General features: G+C 37.0%; 4 protein-coding genes and 1 long non-coding RNA gene across 6 annotated transcripts in view; 2 read left to right on the plus strand and 3 right to left on the minus strand.

Moving 5' to 3' along the window:
- The window catches only part of LOC105671183 (enolase-phosphatase E1-like), a 51,392-nt gene extending 48,623 nt beyond the window's left edge, over nucleotides 1-2,769 (minus strand). The window contains exon 1 of the mRNA XM_067356770.1: nucleotides 895-2,769. The gene's annotated coding sequence lies outside the window, so the exon portion shown is untranslated. The remainder of the gene's footprint in view (nucleotides 1-894) is intronic.
- Nucleotides 1,681-3,182, plus strand: LOC137000403 (uncharacterized). Its single transcript, XR_010890664.1, has 3 exons — nucleotides 1,681-1,789; nucleotides 2,768-3,059; nucleotides 3,142-3,182. It is a non-coding gene; the product is annotated as an uncharacterized lncRNA (long non-coding RNA).
- A 4,342-nt stretch (nucleotides 3,183-7,524) lies between these two features.
- Nucleotides 7,525-9,886, minus strand: LOC105671204 (quinone oxidoreductase-like protein 2). The gene is made up of 8 exons (XM_012365161.2): nucleotides 9,536-9,886; nucleotides 9,151-9,384; nucleotides 8,873-9,064; nucleotides 8,533-8,714; nucleotides 8,332-8,420; nucleotides 8,119-8,245; nucleotides 7,919-8,048; nucleotides 7,525-7,788 (listed from the first exon to the last, which is right to left on the minus strand). The coding sequence occupies exons 1-8, from the start codon at nucleotides 9,776-9,778 to the stop codon at nucleotides 7,735-7,737; spliced, it is 1,251 nt and encodes a 416-aa protein (XP_012220584.1). The 5' UTR covers nucleotides 9,779-9,886; the 3' UTR covers nucleotides 7,525-7,734.
- A 134-nt stretch (nucleotides 9,887-10,020) lies between these two features.
- On the minus strand, nucleotides 10,021-12,889 carry LOC105671182 (odorant receptor 10-like). The gene is made up of 6 exons (XM_012365128.2): nucleotides 11,927-12,889; nucleotides 11,508-11,859; nucleotides 11,322-11,421; nucleotides 11,108-11,218; nucleotides 10,647-10,796; nucleotides 10,021-10,544 (listed from the first exon to the last, which is right to left on the minus strand). The coding sequence occupies exons 1-6, from the start codon at nucleotides 12,396-12,398 to the stop codon at nucleotides 10,494-10,496; spliced, it is 1,236 nt and encodes a 411-aa protein (XP_012220551.2). The 5' UTR covers nucleotides 12,399-12,889; the 3' UTR covers nucleotides 10,021-10,493.
- Nucleotides 12,890-13,068: 179 nt separating this feature from the next.
- On the plus strand, nucleotides 13,069-17,553 carry LOC105671388 (nonsense-mediated mRNA decay factor SMG8). Of its 2 annotated transcripts, none has more exons than XM_012365512.2 (15): nucleotides 13,069-13,211; nucleotides 13,447-13,591; nucleotides 13,668-13,942; nucleotides 14,060-14,290; nucleotides 14,365-14,561; nucleotides 14,636-14,739; nucleotides 14,924-15,117; nucleotides 15,183-15,422; nucleotides 15,491-15,694; nucleotides 15,757-15,869; nucleotides 15,937-16,095; nucleotides 16,178-16,388; nucleotides 16,477-16,794; nucleotides 16,857-17,036; nucleotides 17,291-17,553. In XM_012365512.2, the coding sequence occupies exons 1-15, from the start codon at nucleotides 13,171-13,173 to the stop codon at nucleotides 17,409-17,411; spliced, it is 2,733 nt and encodes a 910-aa protein (XP_012220935.2). In that variant the 5' UTR covers nucleotides 13,069-13,170; the 3' UTR covers nucleotides 17,412-17,553. The 2 variants fall into 2 exon arrangements, with proteins under 2 accessions (XP_012220935.2, XP_012220936.2); XM_012365513.2 differs by having other exon boundaries at nucleotides 15,949-16,095.
- The last annotated feature ends 45 nt before the right edge of the window (nucleotides 17,554-17,598 follow it).

Raw genomic sequence — 17,598 nt, forward strand, 5'->3', positions numbered from 1 at the left:
TTATTACGCCCTTATGACAAAATAAGTATAGAAGATAATTTATAATTTATTATTACATCTCTCTAAATATTTCTTCAAAGATTTTATAAGGTCTGTTTAATACAATTTGGCGTGAATTAATGTCCCGCGGGTTCCTCAACACAAATAAATCTTATACATGTTACAGGAAGTTAAAAAGGAAATTGAACGACTTGACAAAGTGATCCTGCAGGTTCTGCACGTGGATATGTAATGAAAGGAATAAAATGTGAGTGATTTAAATCGTTTGGCTCTATATCACGGGCTTTTATAAGCGCGTATATAGTTGTACAGTGAAAGCCGATGGTGTATATCACACGAATCGGGCAAAAATATCGGAGAAACTGGTTGAAATCAGTTTTGCGCATAGGTGGTGTGCGACGTGCATAATGCTGCATATGCAACCTGTTTATTACATAATATCATGGACAGTTGACTAAAAATATAGATAGCTTCATCAAAGAAGTCGCCATAGTTTTAATTTAATTAATGAGAAATTGGATCAATTACTCGCAGGTGACGAATGAAACGAGATGATTTCGTTTTGTTATTTTTCTCAATTCTAAACGTGATTTTTTTTTCAAGATTCAATGCGTTTTGCAGAGAATTGTTTTCTAAAAATAATTCGCGCATTAGTAGTAATTTAAAATCGTTTACCAATCACTAAAACTTTTAGGAAACGACTAGTTGTAAATTCTTATAACAATTCGGGAGTCTTTCGACACTGAAATAATCGCGACTCTGAAAAAAACCGGTTGGACCGCATATCGTTAAATTCACCTGCTTTTCTCCTTCGACAACGGTTCATTTGTAATTAATAATTCTCGACAAAACTCACGCAACACAGATAGAGAAAGCGCGAAATGCATTACTAACCTGTAGTTTGCGTCTGCCAGCCAGTGATTATCCCTGCAAATCGGTCCTCGATCGTTTTGCACGTTCGATGATTCTTATCAGGAGGAGTCTCGCGCTCCGTCGAGATTATCCTTTCAGCAGCAATAGGAAGATCTAGCGGTATCCGCGAACACGCATGTTAGCGCACGCGGATGATCGCACGCGCTGGTTGTCATGCTGTCCTGAAGAGTCGCGAGTCTCTCATCGTCGCCGATGATGATCGATCGTCGATTCTTCCACCGAAAAATCGAGAGACACACAGCGAAACACTTTCTCTCCCGCTAGCTGCACACCACGCACCACGACGTTGACTTCGGGTCGGCTCCGAGATTAGCGAGCGACGGCGGCGGCACGTGCCGCGAAAACGCAGGGAACGTTTCTCTTTCGCGGAATAGCGAAATTTGCGGTCTCTCAGCAAAAATGTTAATTATTATGTAAATTATTACATACAAGTGCTGAAAAAAATTCAAACTTGCATTCTCATGTTTCCCGAAAAAATTAACAATTTAAATAACTAAAAAAAAATTTTTTTTTTGAGTTTTTTGTCTTAGCGTCCGTACATTACGACGTTCCACAAGTTTGTCAAAATTTTATATGCATAATTCTTGCAGTCTAGCCAGATTTTAATTGTGACTAGTTAATTTTTCTCGAATTCTGTTTTTGTAGAGTACAATTTAAACGAACGTTTGTCGCGACGAAATTTTGGAGCACACCGTCGAATCCTTTCGTTCTTTTTTTTTTTTTTTTTTTTTTTGCACCGGTCACTCCTGACACACAGGATTCAAGACAAGACCGACGGACAATCCCGGGTCAACGTCGGATTTAGTCAACCTCGCTCCGTGGAAGCGATCGTCAGACTGAAGTCGTCGTACCGCCGGTAAGAGTACGTGCATGGGTTTCTTATCCCTTCTGTCAGCGAAATCCCCTCTTTTACTCTCCTTCGTCCACCATAGAGCCTTCGCCGGAGTTCCGATACCACTGCTATCCTGTCCGAAGCGCCGAATGCACTGGACCATCAAGCAAATCCTTAATTATTACAAATTACACAATTCGTCATGAACATTTTAATTTTTCGACATAATAAAAAGTTTGGGAAGGCTCTTGGACTTAGTTTTTTAAAAAATAATTTTTTTTCCTCAACAAAAGAATTTATGAATTTTGTAATAATTTTAATATAATTATATTTTATTTTTCTTTACATCAATTTATTTTAATTTAATTTTTGTTTTTTTTTTTAATTTTATTTCAGTTTTAACTTTGTCGGATTTTATCTGAAACTAAGCAAATTTTATCTCGCAGGATACCTGCTCGTTGCGCAAAGAAGGTTCTCACGCATTTTTCACGAGCGGTTCTATGCGCGCGTACGCAGAACGTAAATCGTCATTTACGAGCAGCTGCCGTACGAGCATAATAATTACCATAATGAAAGAAGATGAAACCGCATCGCGCGTTATGTATCGCTTCAGAACTAAAACCTTTAGCACAGAATCGCGTAATCCTGGGTGTTAACGTCACTTTCGATGGGCATTGCCGAAATTGCAGGCTTACTTTCGACGCGTTTAATCATCCCATCAACGCTGAAAGGAAACGCGCCGAAAAATAGCCGGCATATTTGAGATATTGCAATCTTTCGTCGCTTCGCTGCTTAATCCTACTGCTACGATTGCAAAATAATGATTCGTCCAAAATTTCACTCCGAAATTATTTGCAATTTTTGGAAATGCTTGAGAATTGTGTGTAGAATGTTTCCAGGAGAAAAACTGATACACATTCCGAGAAAAAATAATTACCGAAATAGTTATTAATTGAAACCTGCATATTATATTTGGCTTACATATATGCAAACGGCTTATAGCATTCACAATGAAATGGAAGTGTAGCAGACAGACGGACAGGAGTAAGAGGTCCGCAAGGAGTCCGAGAATCGGCCGAGAAAAGTGCGAGGGAAAAGTGAGCTGGGCGACCTTCGCGACAATTCGCTCACCTACTGTCTGTCCAATCTCTCGAAATCAGTTCGTATCTGCAACTGTCCGACTTTTCGTTAATTGCCGGTCCTTTTACGTTTGGCCAGCGTTCGAAATAACTTCTGTAAAATCAGCACCGAAATTACCGTTGTCCAATTTTTTTACAAACCCCAATTTTAACAGGTAATATTTTTAGCATATTCAAAAATTTAAAATAATTGAGAAAGCAGAAGGAGAATATCAATCCTTTTCTTTTTGTTTTCAGCGTATCATTTTAATCCAGAAAAAGAAGAAGGAGGGAGAAAATTTCTTAAGAATTTTAGAAGCGAAGAAATTCCTCGCCAAAGCTATTAAAAACAGCGCAATATTGAATTAAATTAAGTGCAGCAATGCAAGATTAAATGCAGTGAGCCGTTTTAATTTTACATAAATAATTGCTCTTTTGTAATTATACTCTACTTTTAACTCGTTCTATGAAATTTTTCCATACTTAAATATTTCATTTATATATTTGAAGTCGCATGATTACAAATCTTAGGAAACTTCTTCTGACGAATTCAACGTTACTGTTCACACGTTTGTTTCCATTTATCTGCCAACTTGTATATTTCCTCCCACATATTTATCAAATGTCAGATCTAAGTAGAATTCAGTACCGTTCAACAAGTTTTTCCCGAGTTTCGTAAATCCAACGCCGCCGCCGCAAATATTCCTTATCGAATTATTCCGGTTAAGTTCTCAACGACTCGTACGATAGTCGCGCGAGTCTGTCAGCGCGTCTCTCGCCGATCTTTTCATATTGTGGCCACAGAAAATCCAGCGACCGGTATACGCGACGGCGGCGGCAATGTTAAACCTGGCAGCTGCTTGCAGAGAAAGGCGGCCACCCACCAGCTTACACAACACTCTTTGCTCCAGTTATCAGTATGTGACTCTTTTGCCAGCCGAACTACCTGACAAACTGTGGCACGCAGACACATGATTGTCTCTCTTTCTCTCTCTCTCTTTCTCTCTTTATTGAAGCTCGTATCAGGCAACGTGCTAGAGATTGAGGATTACTAATTGGAATTCGATCAATCAGGACGAAGTGGGCCAAGATTACTTGAAATTATCCGATTAGTCGGATTCTATCTACAATTCGCGATCCTCAAATCTCCAATGTGAGATTGAGATTTTAGAAAGAATCGCGAAAGTCATGTCACGCAATCCTTTAGTATTTTTTGCGCGAGGCTTTTACACCTCCAAGGTTGTTGCGCGAGCAATCAACAGCGAGATATTGCATAAAACGCCATATTTTGTCAATTCACGTCGCGAGGGTGAATGTGTGAATATTTAGGTCCAGAATTATAATTGAATTACAATACATCTTTCTTTCTCCTCCTTCGCGCAATTGATTTAAGAGTGATTTGCATATAAAGAGCGTCTTACGTACATGGCAATTCATCAATGCTTGCATTAGTAATAATTGATTTAAAATGATTGACTTCTTGCGAGCGTTAAAAGACAAACTTATCAATTTTTACGACTCACAAATTATTTGTTTTTTTTTTTTCCCGGAAAATATTGCGACTACGTTAAACAGCGGGTAATTTACGATTAAACACGTCAGACACATCGTAATTTTGCTTGTCAGATTCAATTTGATCGCAACGACAACACACGACGTCCCGCTAACAAGATTGTTATTCATCGCACTTGCGAAACCCGTTCCTCAGAAACAGCTTCAAGTAGCAGCCAGGAGATCCTTGAGTTGACTTATTCGATTGTGATCGAAATGATCTACAATGGTGGGTACGTTACGCCACTGCATGCCTGCCCGACAACGTTTCCGGTTAACGCGATTGTTCGTTACGCACAGCACTCCTTTCGAAACGATTTTATTCCCTCCGCGTTCAATCCGGTTAATTAATTTAGACTTAATCTCAACATAAGACGGCCATTGATTTATTGACCTCGCGGATCCAACAAAGAACGGACGATCGGAAACCGGAAATCGCGGAAACCATCTGCGCGGCGGGATCGCCATTCTTCTTGGAACTACTTGCGAAATACATACGTTCTTACGGGATCCTTTTACGCTATGGGCGCACGATGCTCCACGCGGCGATCTAACGCGGATCACGTTGGGCAACCAACTCAGGATACGTTGCTGGTTACGCAAGCGTAATCACTATCTATAGTTAGAGATGTAAAATATTGTACGGCTATTTTACGAGTTAATCCGAGACGAAAGGGCCCCTCCCGTTGATAAACGCAAACCCATGAAAAGTAGTTTGAGTAAGGAATCCTTCGCGTAGGACCAAACGTACGATGAATAACAATCCTGTTATATTATCGTGGAAATTGAAAAGTTTGACGAGCAAAATTATAATAAATATGTCTAATATTGATAATTATTAATTATTTGTTGTTATTTCATGCGACCACGATATTTTTTCAAAAAAACCCATGCGGTTCTGCGGACTCACGCGGCGATTCAACTTTATGGATCCTGTGAGATATCTCAGACAAATAAATAGTTATTAATGACGTGTGAAGAAAATTCTCTCTTGGTATTCTTCGGTGTTTTATAAAAGAATACACCGCACGCAAAAGTCACGAGTTTATTTCCTTTTTTTTGCGCGAATGCAATTACATAAGTTCTTCTTTCGGTCTAAGCCGGTATTTAACGTCATGTTTATAACACGTTAAAAACGCTATAAATGTCTGGAATCCTCTTTTTATCCGCCTAATGCGAAAATCATCGTTTTATATCAATAGGAGAGAGAAGAATCGACGAGTCACATTCAGCACAAAATACGCACTTTCACCACGTTCTTTTATTAATTATCTAGCGACCTAATTATTAATTTCTTACTTTAAAAGCCTTACATCATACATTTCGCAATATTCCATACATATTTCATGTCCGTTAATAGTTAAACAATTTTTCTGCGAACGTTAAATGAATTGTAGGAATTAATATGGTTATAAATAAATTTTTACACATTTTTGTGCATATATACGAGTGCCGTGTTCCAATCTTGAAATTTGCGCGGAACGCGAACGATCGACGTAGGCAATTTTCCTCGATTCCGCGACGGCGACGGCGCGTCGTTGCCCATTTACTCCAAGGTTTAGGAGGGGAAAGCAAATTTACATAAGGAACCCCTGTCTACGGTGTGTCCCGAGCCAGACTGGACAATTGAATTTTGAAATCCACGCCTACGATTAATCAGAAAGAGGCCACCTTGAACTCGAACCACTTTATGATTAACGACATAAAACCGCTCTAATTGGCCTTCACCGCAGGCTGGTGTACAGCTGGAATGTGTCAACTATCAACATATCAGTATATGTGAATTTGTAATGCAACCACGCAAAAGTTGATGTTCAGCTTATTATAAAAAAAAAAAAAAAAAATCTTTAATAAAGAAAAATTTTATTACAAGACAAAATTGTAACATCAAAATGCTGGAATTATATACAAAAAAAAAGCGTCAAAAGAGCGAACACGTCTATTGGAAAAATTGCTCTTCATAAACTGAATCGATGATGACGACAAAATAAATTCTTAAGTAATTAATTTCGACAATTATTATTTCCTACAATATTAGACTCTTCTGTGCAAATTTTAACGCAATCGATAACTCTATTAATATTCATAATAATTCTGAAGGTCAGGCATAAACGAAAGTAGCCTTGATAAACCTAAACACATCGGGCGTAATAATCACGGGTGTTGCGTTCCGTCACATTCCTAAGTAACATGACAGGTTTCGATCGAGTCGGTAGCCTTCGCGCAACGTAGGATGTCCGGGAGAAGGACGACACAATTTTGCAATTACATTTGATCTCGGAGAGAGGGGTATCGGTGTTGGATCACGATCAGCTAGTGCAATTTGGCGTGCACCCACGCCGTGCGCTATCGTGAGTCACCGGCTAATCACTTTTGATAGACGTTTCCACGTCTATCGCCTAAAAGACCTCTCGCAAAGACCAAGACGGAGGACGAGAACAATTTGCGCACTGCTTCCCTTTTGTACATCGAAAATGCTAATTAACCCGACGAGCAAAGAGTTAATCGCCGAATTAAATAAAGTTATCAAAAAGTTATTGAAATGTGCGAACTAGAAGAATTGTTTCAGGCATTTCAAAATTTCTTTAAGCACTTTTCCGCGTGTGAAAAATTAATAGATAAATTAATTTTCTGAATGAGAATTGTGCTGCCGATCGATACGCAAAATGTAATCTCGCATGCTGCTGTGACGCGAAGAGAGCGGCTCGCGTGTTCACGGTTCCCATGATGTATATCAATTTTGACGGATGTCCCATATGTCCGTTAATCATCCGCAAAGCTATCCTGCTTAAACACACCGGCACATTACGGTGTGCGTAAAAATTGCTGCGTAACTCGTATGTCAACGCGCCGCCTCCGGCATGAGCAATGAGGCTCATGACTCATTAAAATAGCTCACTTAATCGAACCAATCGCTGTCAATCATTTTGCATAAACCGCGTCTAATCAAGCGGCCGTAAATCTTTGGTAATGCTAAAGTTGAAACGATAAAAAAAGCTGTAACACCGCTGTAAAGGAAATACCAACAGCACTGCCGATTGCAATGTAGAGCGTTACGATTCGCAGAGTTTGATTTCGAGTAAGGCGCAGTTTGAAAGAAGCAAGTTTTATTGGCAATCTTTAAAAATAAAAGCTTAACATTTTATTATATATAATATATATTTATATTCATATAAATATAATACTTATCATATTTAGATATATACAAAATATCACTGTGCAAAAAAATATTTTTTGTTATTAAATCGCATTGGAACTTAGAAATTGTAGACTACTTATGAAGAATTCATACAGATCTCTTTATGCCGTCACTTTCACTGCATCAGCATCCTTGTTTCTGATGTCAATTACGACCTGCGAATGTTACATGCTAACTTATTTGCCACACAATTTTTCAAGCAACACTTATAAGCTTGCTCGATAAGTTTTTAATATGCGGAAAAAAGACAATGGAAAAAGAATTCAAATTCTATCTACCACTTACTTTCCCCGAAGATTTACTTTCAGCAAGAAATCGTAAGGCATCGTTAATTTTGTGCAAGCCAACAATCAGCGAACAAGATGGTGTAATGAGCTTCTCTTCAAGGAATTGTAACACGTTGTCTCCTGCTTCGCTAATTTTCAGACAAATGCGACACAAATGAAATTTTATTCTACAACGGGCGAAAAGAAATAAAAACGTACCGATATACGTCAGGCTTTTTCCTCCTGTATTCCGTAAGATTGAAGCCCGTGACGCTGAAAGAACCTTTCTGCACCTCTGAATGAACATCCGTCGTGGCCGCTGCCGTGCCAGCTACGATCACGCGCCCTTCATGACAAAGGCTACAAGTGAATATACAACGTCCAAATGTTAAATTATAAATATCTAAGTTAAAAAATAGAGAGACTGTGTACCTTCGCGAGACAAATGATGCACCACCACAGCAAAATTGTCATCACGCAGCAAGTCCTTCAACGTAGCGTCTTTGTAGACGTCGGTGAAGCTAAAAACATCACGTATTCTACCGGTGTCTTATCCGACGGAAATCCAAGTGCGCCAGTCTCTTTCAAACGTGCCAGAAATCTACTTCTATTGATTAGATCTTTATGACTCACCAACTTAATATCTTTTTGAAACATTCTCCATCGACGTCGTCGAAGATGCCTTTGATGTCTCGTTCGGCTGCAATTTCCTCTATCTGCTTCAATAATTTCTTATCTTTGTATTTAAGAGATGCAAACGCTCCTTTTTCTCGCACTTGGCCCGCTCCCTCCTCTGAAGCGCAAACTCCTACGACCTTTTGTAATATAACATTGTTACATTTGTAAGATTCTCTTTAATTTGCTGCATTCTATTCAATCTAGGCTTTTATTAATAAGAAATAGAGAAATAAATATTATGCCATAGCCTGGAGAATTATGAATATTACATTTAAATAATAAAATGCAAAAGAACCTTAGCCTTGAAGACATTTGTCGCAAGATCCACTGCTGCCAGGCCAACGCCGCTTATCCCAACGTTTATTATGATCATGTCGTCCTCGTCAATATTGACTTTTCTTTCTAGAGCAACTAAAGCAGTAATGTAGTTGTCCAGGATGCTAGCAGCATCTCTGGAACTTGCCATAGGAGGTGCTTTCCATATATCCTTTAAAAAATAACATTGTTATTAGCAAGATTACAATTACGTAAGAAAATTTATGTTCTGGATATATATATATGTATATCTCATACTCCAACTTCTGCCAGACATTTATCAGCTAAGCCTCCGTATCGTTCCTTGTTAAGAGCGATGACCTTATCGCCAACTTTGTAGCCATTTTTCTCTGCTTCTGCACCGATCTCAATCAGCTTCCCAACAACTTCATAACCAAGAACCATCGGTAATTTTGGTTCAAATGTGTACAAGTTCTGGCTGAGAAGCGTATCGGAAGCATTCAAAGCACAATAATGAACATCAATGAGAACCTGGAAGAAATAATTCCAATTACATCAATACATTCTTGATATTATTATTGACCTAATCAAATACAAACTTTAACATTACTTAGAATTATGAAAATAATATTTAAATTAATTTCTGCAATATAGTAAGCTTTTAACTAAGTATTATACTTACTTCGTTTACTTGCACTCTTTTCGGCGGCTCGACATTCTCGATAACGAGCGGATTGGAAAATTCTTTCAGCAATGCAGCTTGAATTTTTCCCGGTTGCAAAGCAGGAATGGCATTTCTCACAGACTTCACATTTTCCTCAGTAGCTATACTGCTAAATCTTGTGACAATAATTTGCGATGACAAACTGTTTAATTTGCTTCTGCATAATTTTGTAAGAATTCTGCGTCCTATTGATGAGGTCATATTGAAAATATATAATTAAACGTCGTAAATGATTGCATATATGTTATGTGGTTTGATAATAACATAACCCAATTGCTTGTGTATATTTTGTACACTCGCGTAGTCAGATGGTCTTTTGAAGAAGTGGGGAATAGCAAAAGCGCCACCATATATCGTGTCGAGAATCACTCAAAGGATAAAGAAGAATATTTACAGTGCAAAAGAATTTATTTTGACAATTTAAAAAAACTTTTATTAATTGTTATTTTATTGAAATTATTCTACTAAATTGATATCATTTTTTATAATATAATTCTTAATTAAAGGAAAATTCAACGATCGCAATAATAATGTTTATAATATATAATATATAATTATTATATAAATTATATAGAATATTTATTACTCACATGTAGTGTACAATATATGTGTTTTAATAAAAAATTGATTGATTTCCTTGTGTGTAATTCTAGAGATTTGTAATTGAATAGTTTAAAATTTTCGCAGAAATTATTTCTAACAAAACCTAATATATTGATATGTATTGAATTGTCTTTAAGGGAATGTTATGCAAACATCATTATACATATATTTATATACCATAAGCGATACATAATAAAACATTATTTTTATAATAACATCTATAAATTGCAATAATTTTCTCTTGCTAGTTGATTTATATAAATTTGTTACATACAGATATTAGATATATATTTTCTTAATATAAATAATGACTTCATTTAAATGCCGCAAGAACGGATATGTACGATATTATACTTATTATGATCTAAACATAAAAATGTACATATTAGTATTGTTAATAAGTTAAATATAAGTTAATAATAAGTTAAATTATTTCAAAAATTATTATACAATAAAAAGTACTTACTGTTGTAAAATAAGAGAAAGACATCGTGACAAATTTTCCAGCGGTAATTTTACAAGGTATTCTTGAACGTGCTATTATAATAGCTAGATTGGAATCCCGCGGAAAACGGCACCACTCTAAATTATACGCTATTGTTCCAATGTTTTTGCTCTTCATCGATTGTTACATAAAAAATTATATTACAATTAATTATATTAAATTATATAAAATTAATTATATTAAAAATAAAAAATAATATCATTACATTGTTAAATTTGCGAGTGTATTTTATAGATATGCTTTTTTTATATGAAAATTTGTTATTTATAAAGAGTTGTTTATTTATAAGAGTTTTTATTGCCATCAATATCCGGGTACCCGGTTCTGACAGCACTAGTTTTTATATTATCACTATAATCATTATTTTTTAAACATATGAGAAAAATAAAAGAAAAATACTAGACAATACACAGATTAATTACCTTTTCCATGACACATTCACTAAGATAGCAGTATATGAAAATAATGCATGTTATTGTCAATACGTATATAATGAAAGTAATGAAATCATAAAAATTATGATCTTGAAAGTACTAAAACAAAAAATTGTCTTATTAAAGAAGAATAAAAAAATTTATTATATTAATATATGCACCTACAATATATATAATATATAATATTGTAAGAGTTTATTACCGTGATAAGCTGATGTCCACAAAGTACTAAATTAAAACAATAAGTCAGTAATTGTATAAGATGGAAATCACTAAAAGATCTTTGTACGATGTCCATGTACCTGAAATATCATAAAATTTTATAAATGGCTAGAAAAAAGCACAATATTCTAACCTTTTCTCATACAAAAAATATGATTCTAATTACTTTAAGATATGCACATGTCTCTTCACAAAGCATGAAAGGCAAGCGCAAGTACGAGAACGCATATCCTTCGTATAATCGTGTCTGGTGGAGCTATCGTATCGCTCCAGAGTGGCGGCGAGTATATCGAATTGGCCGCACGCGTGCAACATGACGGTGCAAAGGAAGCAATCTATGGAGACTATCATCGTGCAAGCAAAAAATCCAACAATTGATTGCATAGTGTAGAGTATCTCGAATACGGGCGATTCTTTGAAGGAGAAAGGAAAGAATCCTCTAATAGGCAAACTCCTTGTCGTTGTGTTCCAAGGAACGTCGCTGTTCCACGTATTTATAATTGGCGTCAACATGTATCCTGAAACAAAGCGTTTAATTTGTTTTTATAAGAAGCGCTCGTTTTTAAAACAAATCCGGTTTCTCACCTGCTAGCGAAAATCCCATCAACGTTATGCTAAATATGTTGAGCATCCTGCTCTTTCTAGCATAATAAACCATAATCTGTTGATTTCGTTTCGGCAGACAGCGGTAATCCTTCCAATCGGCGATCATAGTATGTAGAATAATACGAAAATTTTTGCTCATAAACACTTTCATAAACACAAATCTTCCTATCACTGGAATCCACGGGATTGTTAGAATAGCCTGACGTATTATTACATTCCATTCTCTTATCATTAACAATTCTATCGTTATGGACAGCGACAAAAGACTAATAAGTATGACGATCAAACCGCATTGTAGATTGGAGTACAACGTATTCTTCAAGGGCCAAACACCCACCATTCTCATGCACCAGAAATTTATCGCAACGGCGTAATCGAAGCTGCCCATTTTCGTTCTCTCTTTATCAAGCTTGATATTCATTATATTGATGTCTTTATCGGACAACGACATCGAATGAGCGAATTTCAATTAACATCAACAGGTAATTTCAACAAATGCGTACGCTTTTGCGTTACACCAATAATCTCAATTCGGTTAAAATAGTTAATTAGAATAATGCTAGTAATTTTAATTTATAAATGACACTAATATTTTGAATCTACCTTCGCGATTTTAATAAATAGAATTTTTAAAAAGTCACCAATAATATTAAATAAAATATTTCTGATTAAAATAATGTTAAAAAATTATAAAAACACTTAAAATTGACACAAGGTAATTTTAAGTTTAACTCTGCAGTTTTGACTTTAACACTGAGAGATGACAGAGAAAGAGTATCATTCACTTATCGAAGAACGTGTGTTATCTATTCGAATGGTCTTTATAAAGCCTTTTTAGTTAGCTAATTTTTTAATTGTTGAATACATTATTAATCTATACGATGTATTTGCATGTCAATTATCTAATTGTAATTTGTGCTAATTTAAGATTGATGCATGAAATATGTATATATCACTTTCACAAGAAAAGACTAATTATCATTAATTGCGTAAACACAATTAGTAGACTAATTTCAATAAAGATAATACTCGTTATTACGATTATTTGTAGTAGATTCCAAGTCTCTTTCAAATTGGTTAGCGCCACTAACGACTACTAACGACCGACTGGTAACCGTCGGTAAATATGTAATAGCATAAAATGCTCCAACGATAATGCTGTGCGAAGTATAACCTATTTGCGACTAGTGACATGTAGATGAGTAAATATAAACAAACTCATAATGAGACCGCATAAGTTTAAGCTACCGTGTAATGCGGAGAGGTAATGATTTTATTATTCATGAAAAGCGAGTAGTATTTATTCAATATTCCCCATTGTCACTAAAATTAGACAGTACATATTAATTTTATATGAGAAAAAGTCAAAAAGTGAAGGAAGTGAAAGAACTTTTTTAATTTTTAAATCAATCTCAAAGTATCTTTTTCTTTAACTTTCAACTTTTTTTTCCATATGAAGTGGTCCCTTTTTTAAATCTTTTTACATGGCTCTATTTCAGTTTCACACAGACTGACAAGAAGGTGGTGATTGTCTCAGTGTTTGGCAAGTCTCATTATCAAGCGAAAGGATGCAAAACAGATATGCTCAGTTCCATACTCCAGTTGAATCTTTTGGATGAACCAGTGATTGACGAAGATTCTTGGGTAACATATATCTTTTTAGATCTTTTTATGCCAACTTAGCAAATAGTACTGTAATTATAAGTATTTTATTTATTAGTGTGAAATCGAAGGATATCATGATGCTAAAGAGAAGACAATTTACTTACACTTAAGAGGGTTCTTGGATACTCATACACTTTTGACCGAATATGACAAGTTCACAGAAAAACAAGATTGCAAAGACTTTCTCAGCGTGTGGGCACATATGAGAGATAAATATGCAAGAGCACTCTTGGTGATGTTTCACATATCTCATGTGATTGTGCTTACTCATCCAACGCACACCTTTGATTACAGTTATGTGCATTTATTTCGTGCTATGGATATAGTCAGGTTAGCACATCAGTATTGACTTTGAACAAGTTAATATATATATTATGAGAAATAACTTGATATATGGATAAAATTTAAATTTTCTGCTGAAATAATAATGTGATACTTTTGTGATAGGCAAAAGATTTCTCCACAACTTTCAGATGTGTTAAACTCCATTCATAGTCTACCTAAGGATTGGATTGCAAATGCTAGGCCTTGTTCACCGCGCGTGTTATTTTACTTCGAAACCTGTCCTACAGTATTCCAAGATTCAGACAGCAATGCAAATATTAAAAAATTAGAGCATTCCCTGGAAGATCAAATTTACCATGTTTTAAGAAAAAATAGGATTGTTACTAATATCAGGTATCATATTAATGCGTAATCTCGTTAAAAAAGAAACCACCAAGACATTTAATATAATGTTCCTTCACTTGCAGTTCGAATTCCTTATTTGCAATACCAGCCAATCAGGAATTTGTGTATGTATATACCGGAAGCACGGAGTCAAAGGACATGCTGGGTTATATGGCGAGAAAGTTAATGCAAAGTTGTAAAGTCAGTTCCGGTGGTACAACATCGAGAAGCCTTGCTAGTTTAGATTCAAACAGTCTTGTACCCGACGATTCTGATACTGGTAAGACCAAGATAAATGAAAATAAAATGCAAGTCGTAATTCTATCTACAAATATAAATCTCGTGTATTTACAGAGCCTCGTACGTTCAGATCGTTTTTGCAGCAGCATATAAATCTGGCCTTTGCAAGAGGATTTGATGACAATGTCAGTCGGCACTCTATACCAGCTCATTTTGAGGTAGATGTTTGTAAACTGTAATTAATTAATAATAATTAGTGAATATATAATAAATAATTAAATGCAAAATGAAGATTAACAAATTTAATAATTAATAATGATCAACGTTGAACAACATTAATGTTGAATAAGTTACTTCCCTTCTCATTTCTTTACGTCTAAAGATATAAATAACTTTTTACAGATACCTACTGTAAACATATTTTGCCAAGTAGCGAGTAAAGTATTCGACTACTTCATTCACGGAACCGACAAGGAACTATCGACGCTTCATAATTTGTTAGACACCGATGTGAAATTCAGTAAAAGCCGATGTAGCAAGGTACTTCCACGCGCGTTACAAGCGTACCAAGAAAATTTGCCGCAGCATTATACGAGGTAAAGTCGCTTAAAATGATTATTGTTCAGAATACTGTGTTCTAACGGAAACGATGATGTTTTAGAGCGTATCATGAGTCCAAATTGGCGCACGCAATGGCGGTCTTCGAGATGCATGCTCGCGGTCCGTTGTTCGAGGAGTTCAATGAGAAATTGCAGGCCGAATGCGACAAACATTGGCGAGCCGGCAGGCAAATGTGCGAAGTACTGTCACTCACTGGTCATCCTTGCACAAATCCCATTCACAGGGGAGGCAGCGAAGGTGCGGGAGGTGGAGAGCAAGCGGAACCCAGAGAGGACGACAGGTATGTTCTTCTGTGAACAATAATCTTTTTATTCCTATTTCAACTACTTACAGCGCATTTTCTTTCAGCGAATTGCCTGTGAGAGAGCATTGTAGCGGCGTTAGATACGTGTGTGCGTGCAACTGCGGTCGGATTCAAGGCTCGAGGGAAGATCCCTTCAGTCTAAGACAGGCCAACTACGACTACTTCCAAATGCTGGCCAAGCAGTGCGGTTGCGCGCAACTGGAAAGCATACAGTTCCCCGTATTTCAACCCAGCACGCACAATTACAGGTTAAACAATATCAGATTTCTTTTCACGACAGAAAGTACTGACATGTATCTTCCATGCGCAGAGCGGCGCAGCTATTTTCCGCGACAAAGCGCCACGATTCCTTCAGTCGCAACGGATCCTCTACGCCCCAAGGAGACACGCAAGCTTGCAGTTTAGGAGCTGATACCTTAAATGGCAAGTCACCGCGTCGAATGTGGCATCTAATTGACGAATATCATAATTAATTCCGACGTTACTACAGATGAAATTACAGATTACGGTAGCGGCGGTCAGTCGTTGGCGACGAGTGATCCGATCGAGGAGGATATCACCAGACTGAGTAATAAGACGAGTCCCACGCCGAGCGACACGCACAAGGTTGTTATAGAAGTTACTGACAGCGACGCGGAAAATTCCAAAGGTATTTTATGCATTGCGCTGCTATGTTAATACGCGACCATCCAAACGGGAGGAATGTGCACTGTACGTACGTGTGCTTTTAGACAAATCTCTAGTCCGGCAGCCATCGACGACGGAATATTTGCCCGGAATGCTGCACACTGAGTCGCCAGCCGGCTTGCTACCACAGTTCTCCAGCTGGTCTCTGGTATGCCTTGGACCGAGCAGCCTTTATTCTCACAATTTAGGGCTGCAGCATCAGACGGGAATATTGCCCACCTCTGCGTTCCTGCTGCCGTGGGATGTGACTGTCAGGTGAAGAAAAGACCCTAGTTCTGTAATCAGATATCGCCTTCAACGCATTTTGCGAAAAATTCTTAAAAAGAAAAAATACCCATCACAGATTGGAGCATCAGAAGGAACGGAGCTCGTTGTGGCCTACGGTGGGCGATCATGGGACTCACGGAGGCTACTGTCCGCGGGGAGGCAAGAATTTCCAGAACATGAACAACATTCGTGGTCGCAAGTCGAAGGGCGGCAAGGAGTTCGTAGTGAAAATATTTGTCGGGGTGGAGTACGAGTGTCCGCGCGGACATAGATTCATGGCGTCCGCGCCGGACAAAGTGCTGAAGGCGACCGGGAACGGAATAGTGAAGGATAGCGGAAATAAAGTGACGTCCAACACGGCTGACATGCCACTTTACTTTCCGTGTCCTTGCAGGTTCGTAGAATTTAATAGTAGGCTCAATACGTTTTTCGAACACATATGTTTCTCTCTTTTAGACAAACTAAACAACTTATCGCTCAATTAATGAAAATCCACATCGTGACACCCAAAGCGCCAGTGCACGTCACTTTGAACCCCCGGGTTCAACCTGGTCCTCCACCTTGTCCAATATTCGTTACCGGATGCGAAGAACCGATCAAACTGTCGCAGAGTGCATATTGGATCTTAAGACTGCCGTATCCTTTTTTCTACATAAAATATATTTTATTTCTTCAAAACGATATTAATTAACAATAGTTTAAAAAGCCAGACATTTTCATAATGAATGCAGTATATCTTTGAACCTGCTGACAGGTTACTTAAATCTTTAAACTCTAACTAGATTTGTTTTAATTGCAAAAGAGCAATAGTCTATCTTATACGACATTTATACGACTATTTTCTTTTTATTTGATGTTTGACACTATCTTTTTCTTAATAAATTTCAAAGTTACGTATATATGGGAGAGAAAGGACCATATCTGCCGCCGAAAGAGCCAGTATCTCCGTCTCACGGGCGCTTGTTGGCCGGGATGTATGGTATCAGTGAAGTTGTGCCGGAGCAGAAATAAGAAAAACTGTGATATAAAAATATTTGCGAATAAGTTTTTTATTTAGTTATTACATGTTTTTCATGTTCAGTGATTTACATAATTTCTATGGATTTCTGCGGTTGTATTAATGTGAAATAAATATTCTCAAGTCGAATCGTAACAGTTTGTTAAAGTGCTTGCCGCTCTACGATGATTGGTCACTTTT

This window comes from Linepithema humile, chromosome 6 (assembly GCF_040581485.1).
Source record: "Linepithema humile isolate Giens D197 chromosome 6, Lhum_UNIL_v1.0, whole genome shotgun sequence".
Taxonomy (NCBI): Eukaryota; Metazoa; Arthropoda; class Insecta; order Hymenoptera; family Formicidae; genus Linepithema; species Linepithema humile.

Coding starts and splice junctions, on each gene's coding strand:
- LOC105671204 (XM_012365161.2), bottom strand. CDS start 9,778: ATGACCTCATCAATAGGACGCAGAATTCTTACAAAATTATGCAGAAGC. Junction 8,049..8,118: donor AAAAAGCCTGACGTATATCG/GTACGTTTTTAT, acceptor TCTGAAAATTAG/CGAAGCAGGAGACAACGTGT. Junction 7,789..7,918: donor AAAGTAAATCTTCGGGGAAA/GTAAGTGGTAGA, acceptor TAACATTCGCAG/GTCGTAATTGACATCAGAAA.
- LOC105671182 (XM_012365128.2), bottom strand. CDS start 12,398: ATGTCGTTGTCCGATAAAGACATCAATATAATGAATATCAAGCTTGAT. Junction 11,860..11,926: donor GATGGGATTTTCGCTAGCAG/GTGAGAAACCGG, acceptor GCTTTGTTTCAG/GATACATGTTGACGCCAATT. Junction 10,545..10,646: donor CTTTCTCTTATTTTACAACA/GTAAGTACTTTT, acceptor TTTTATGTTTAG/ATCATAATAAGTATAATATC.
- LOC105671388 (XM_012365512.2), top strand. CDS start 13,171: ATGAGACCGCATAAGTTTAAGCTACCGTGTAATGCGGAGAG. Junction 13,212..13,446: donor CTACCGTGTAATGCGGAGAG/GTAATGATTTTA, acceptor GCTCTATTTCAG/TTTCACACAGACTGACAAGA. Junction 15,118..15,182: donor TTGCCGCAGCATTATACGAG/GTAAAGTCGCTT, acceptor ATGATGTTTTAG/AGCGTATCATGAGTCCAAAT.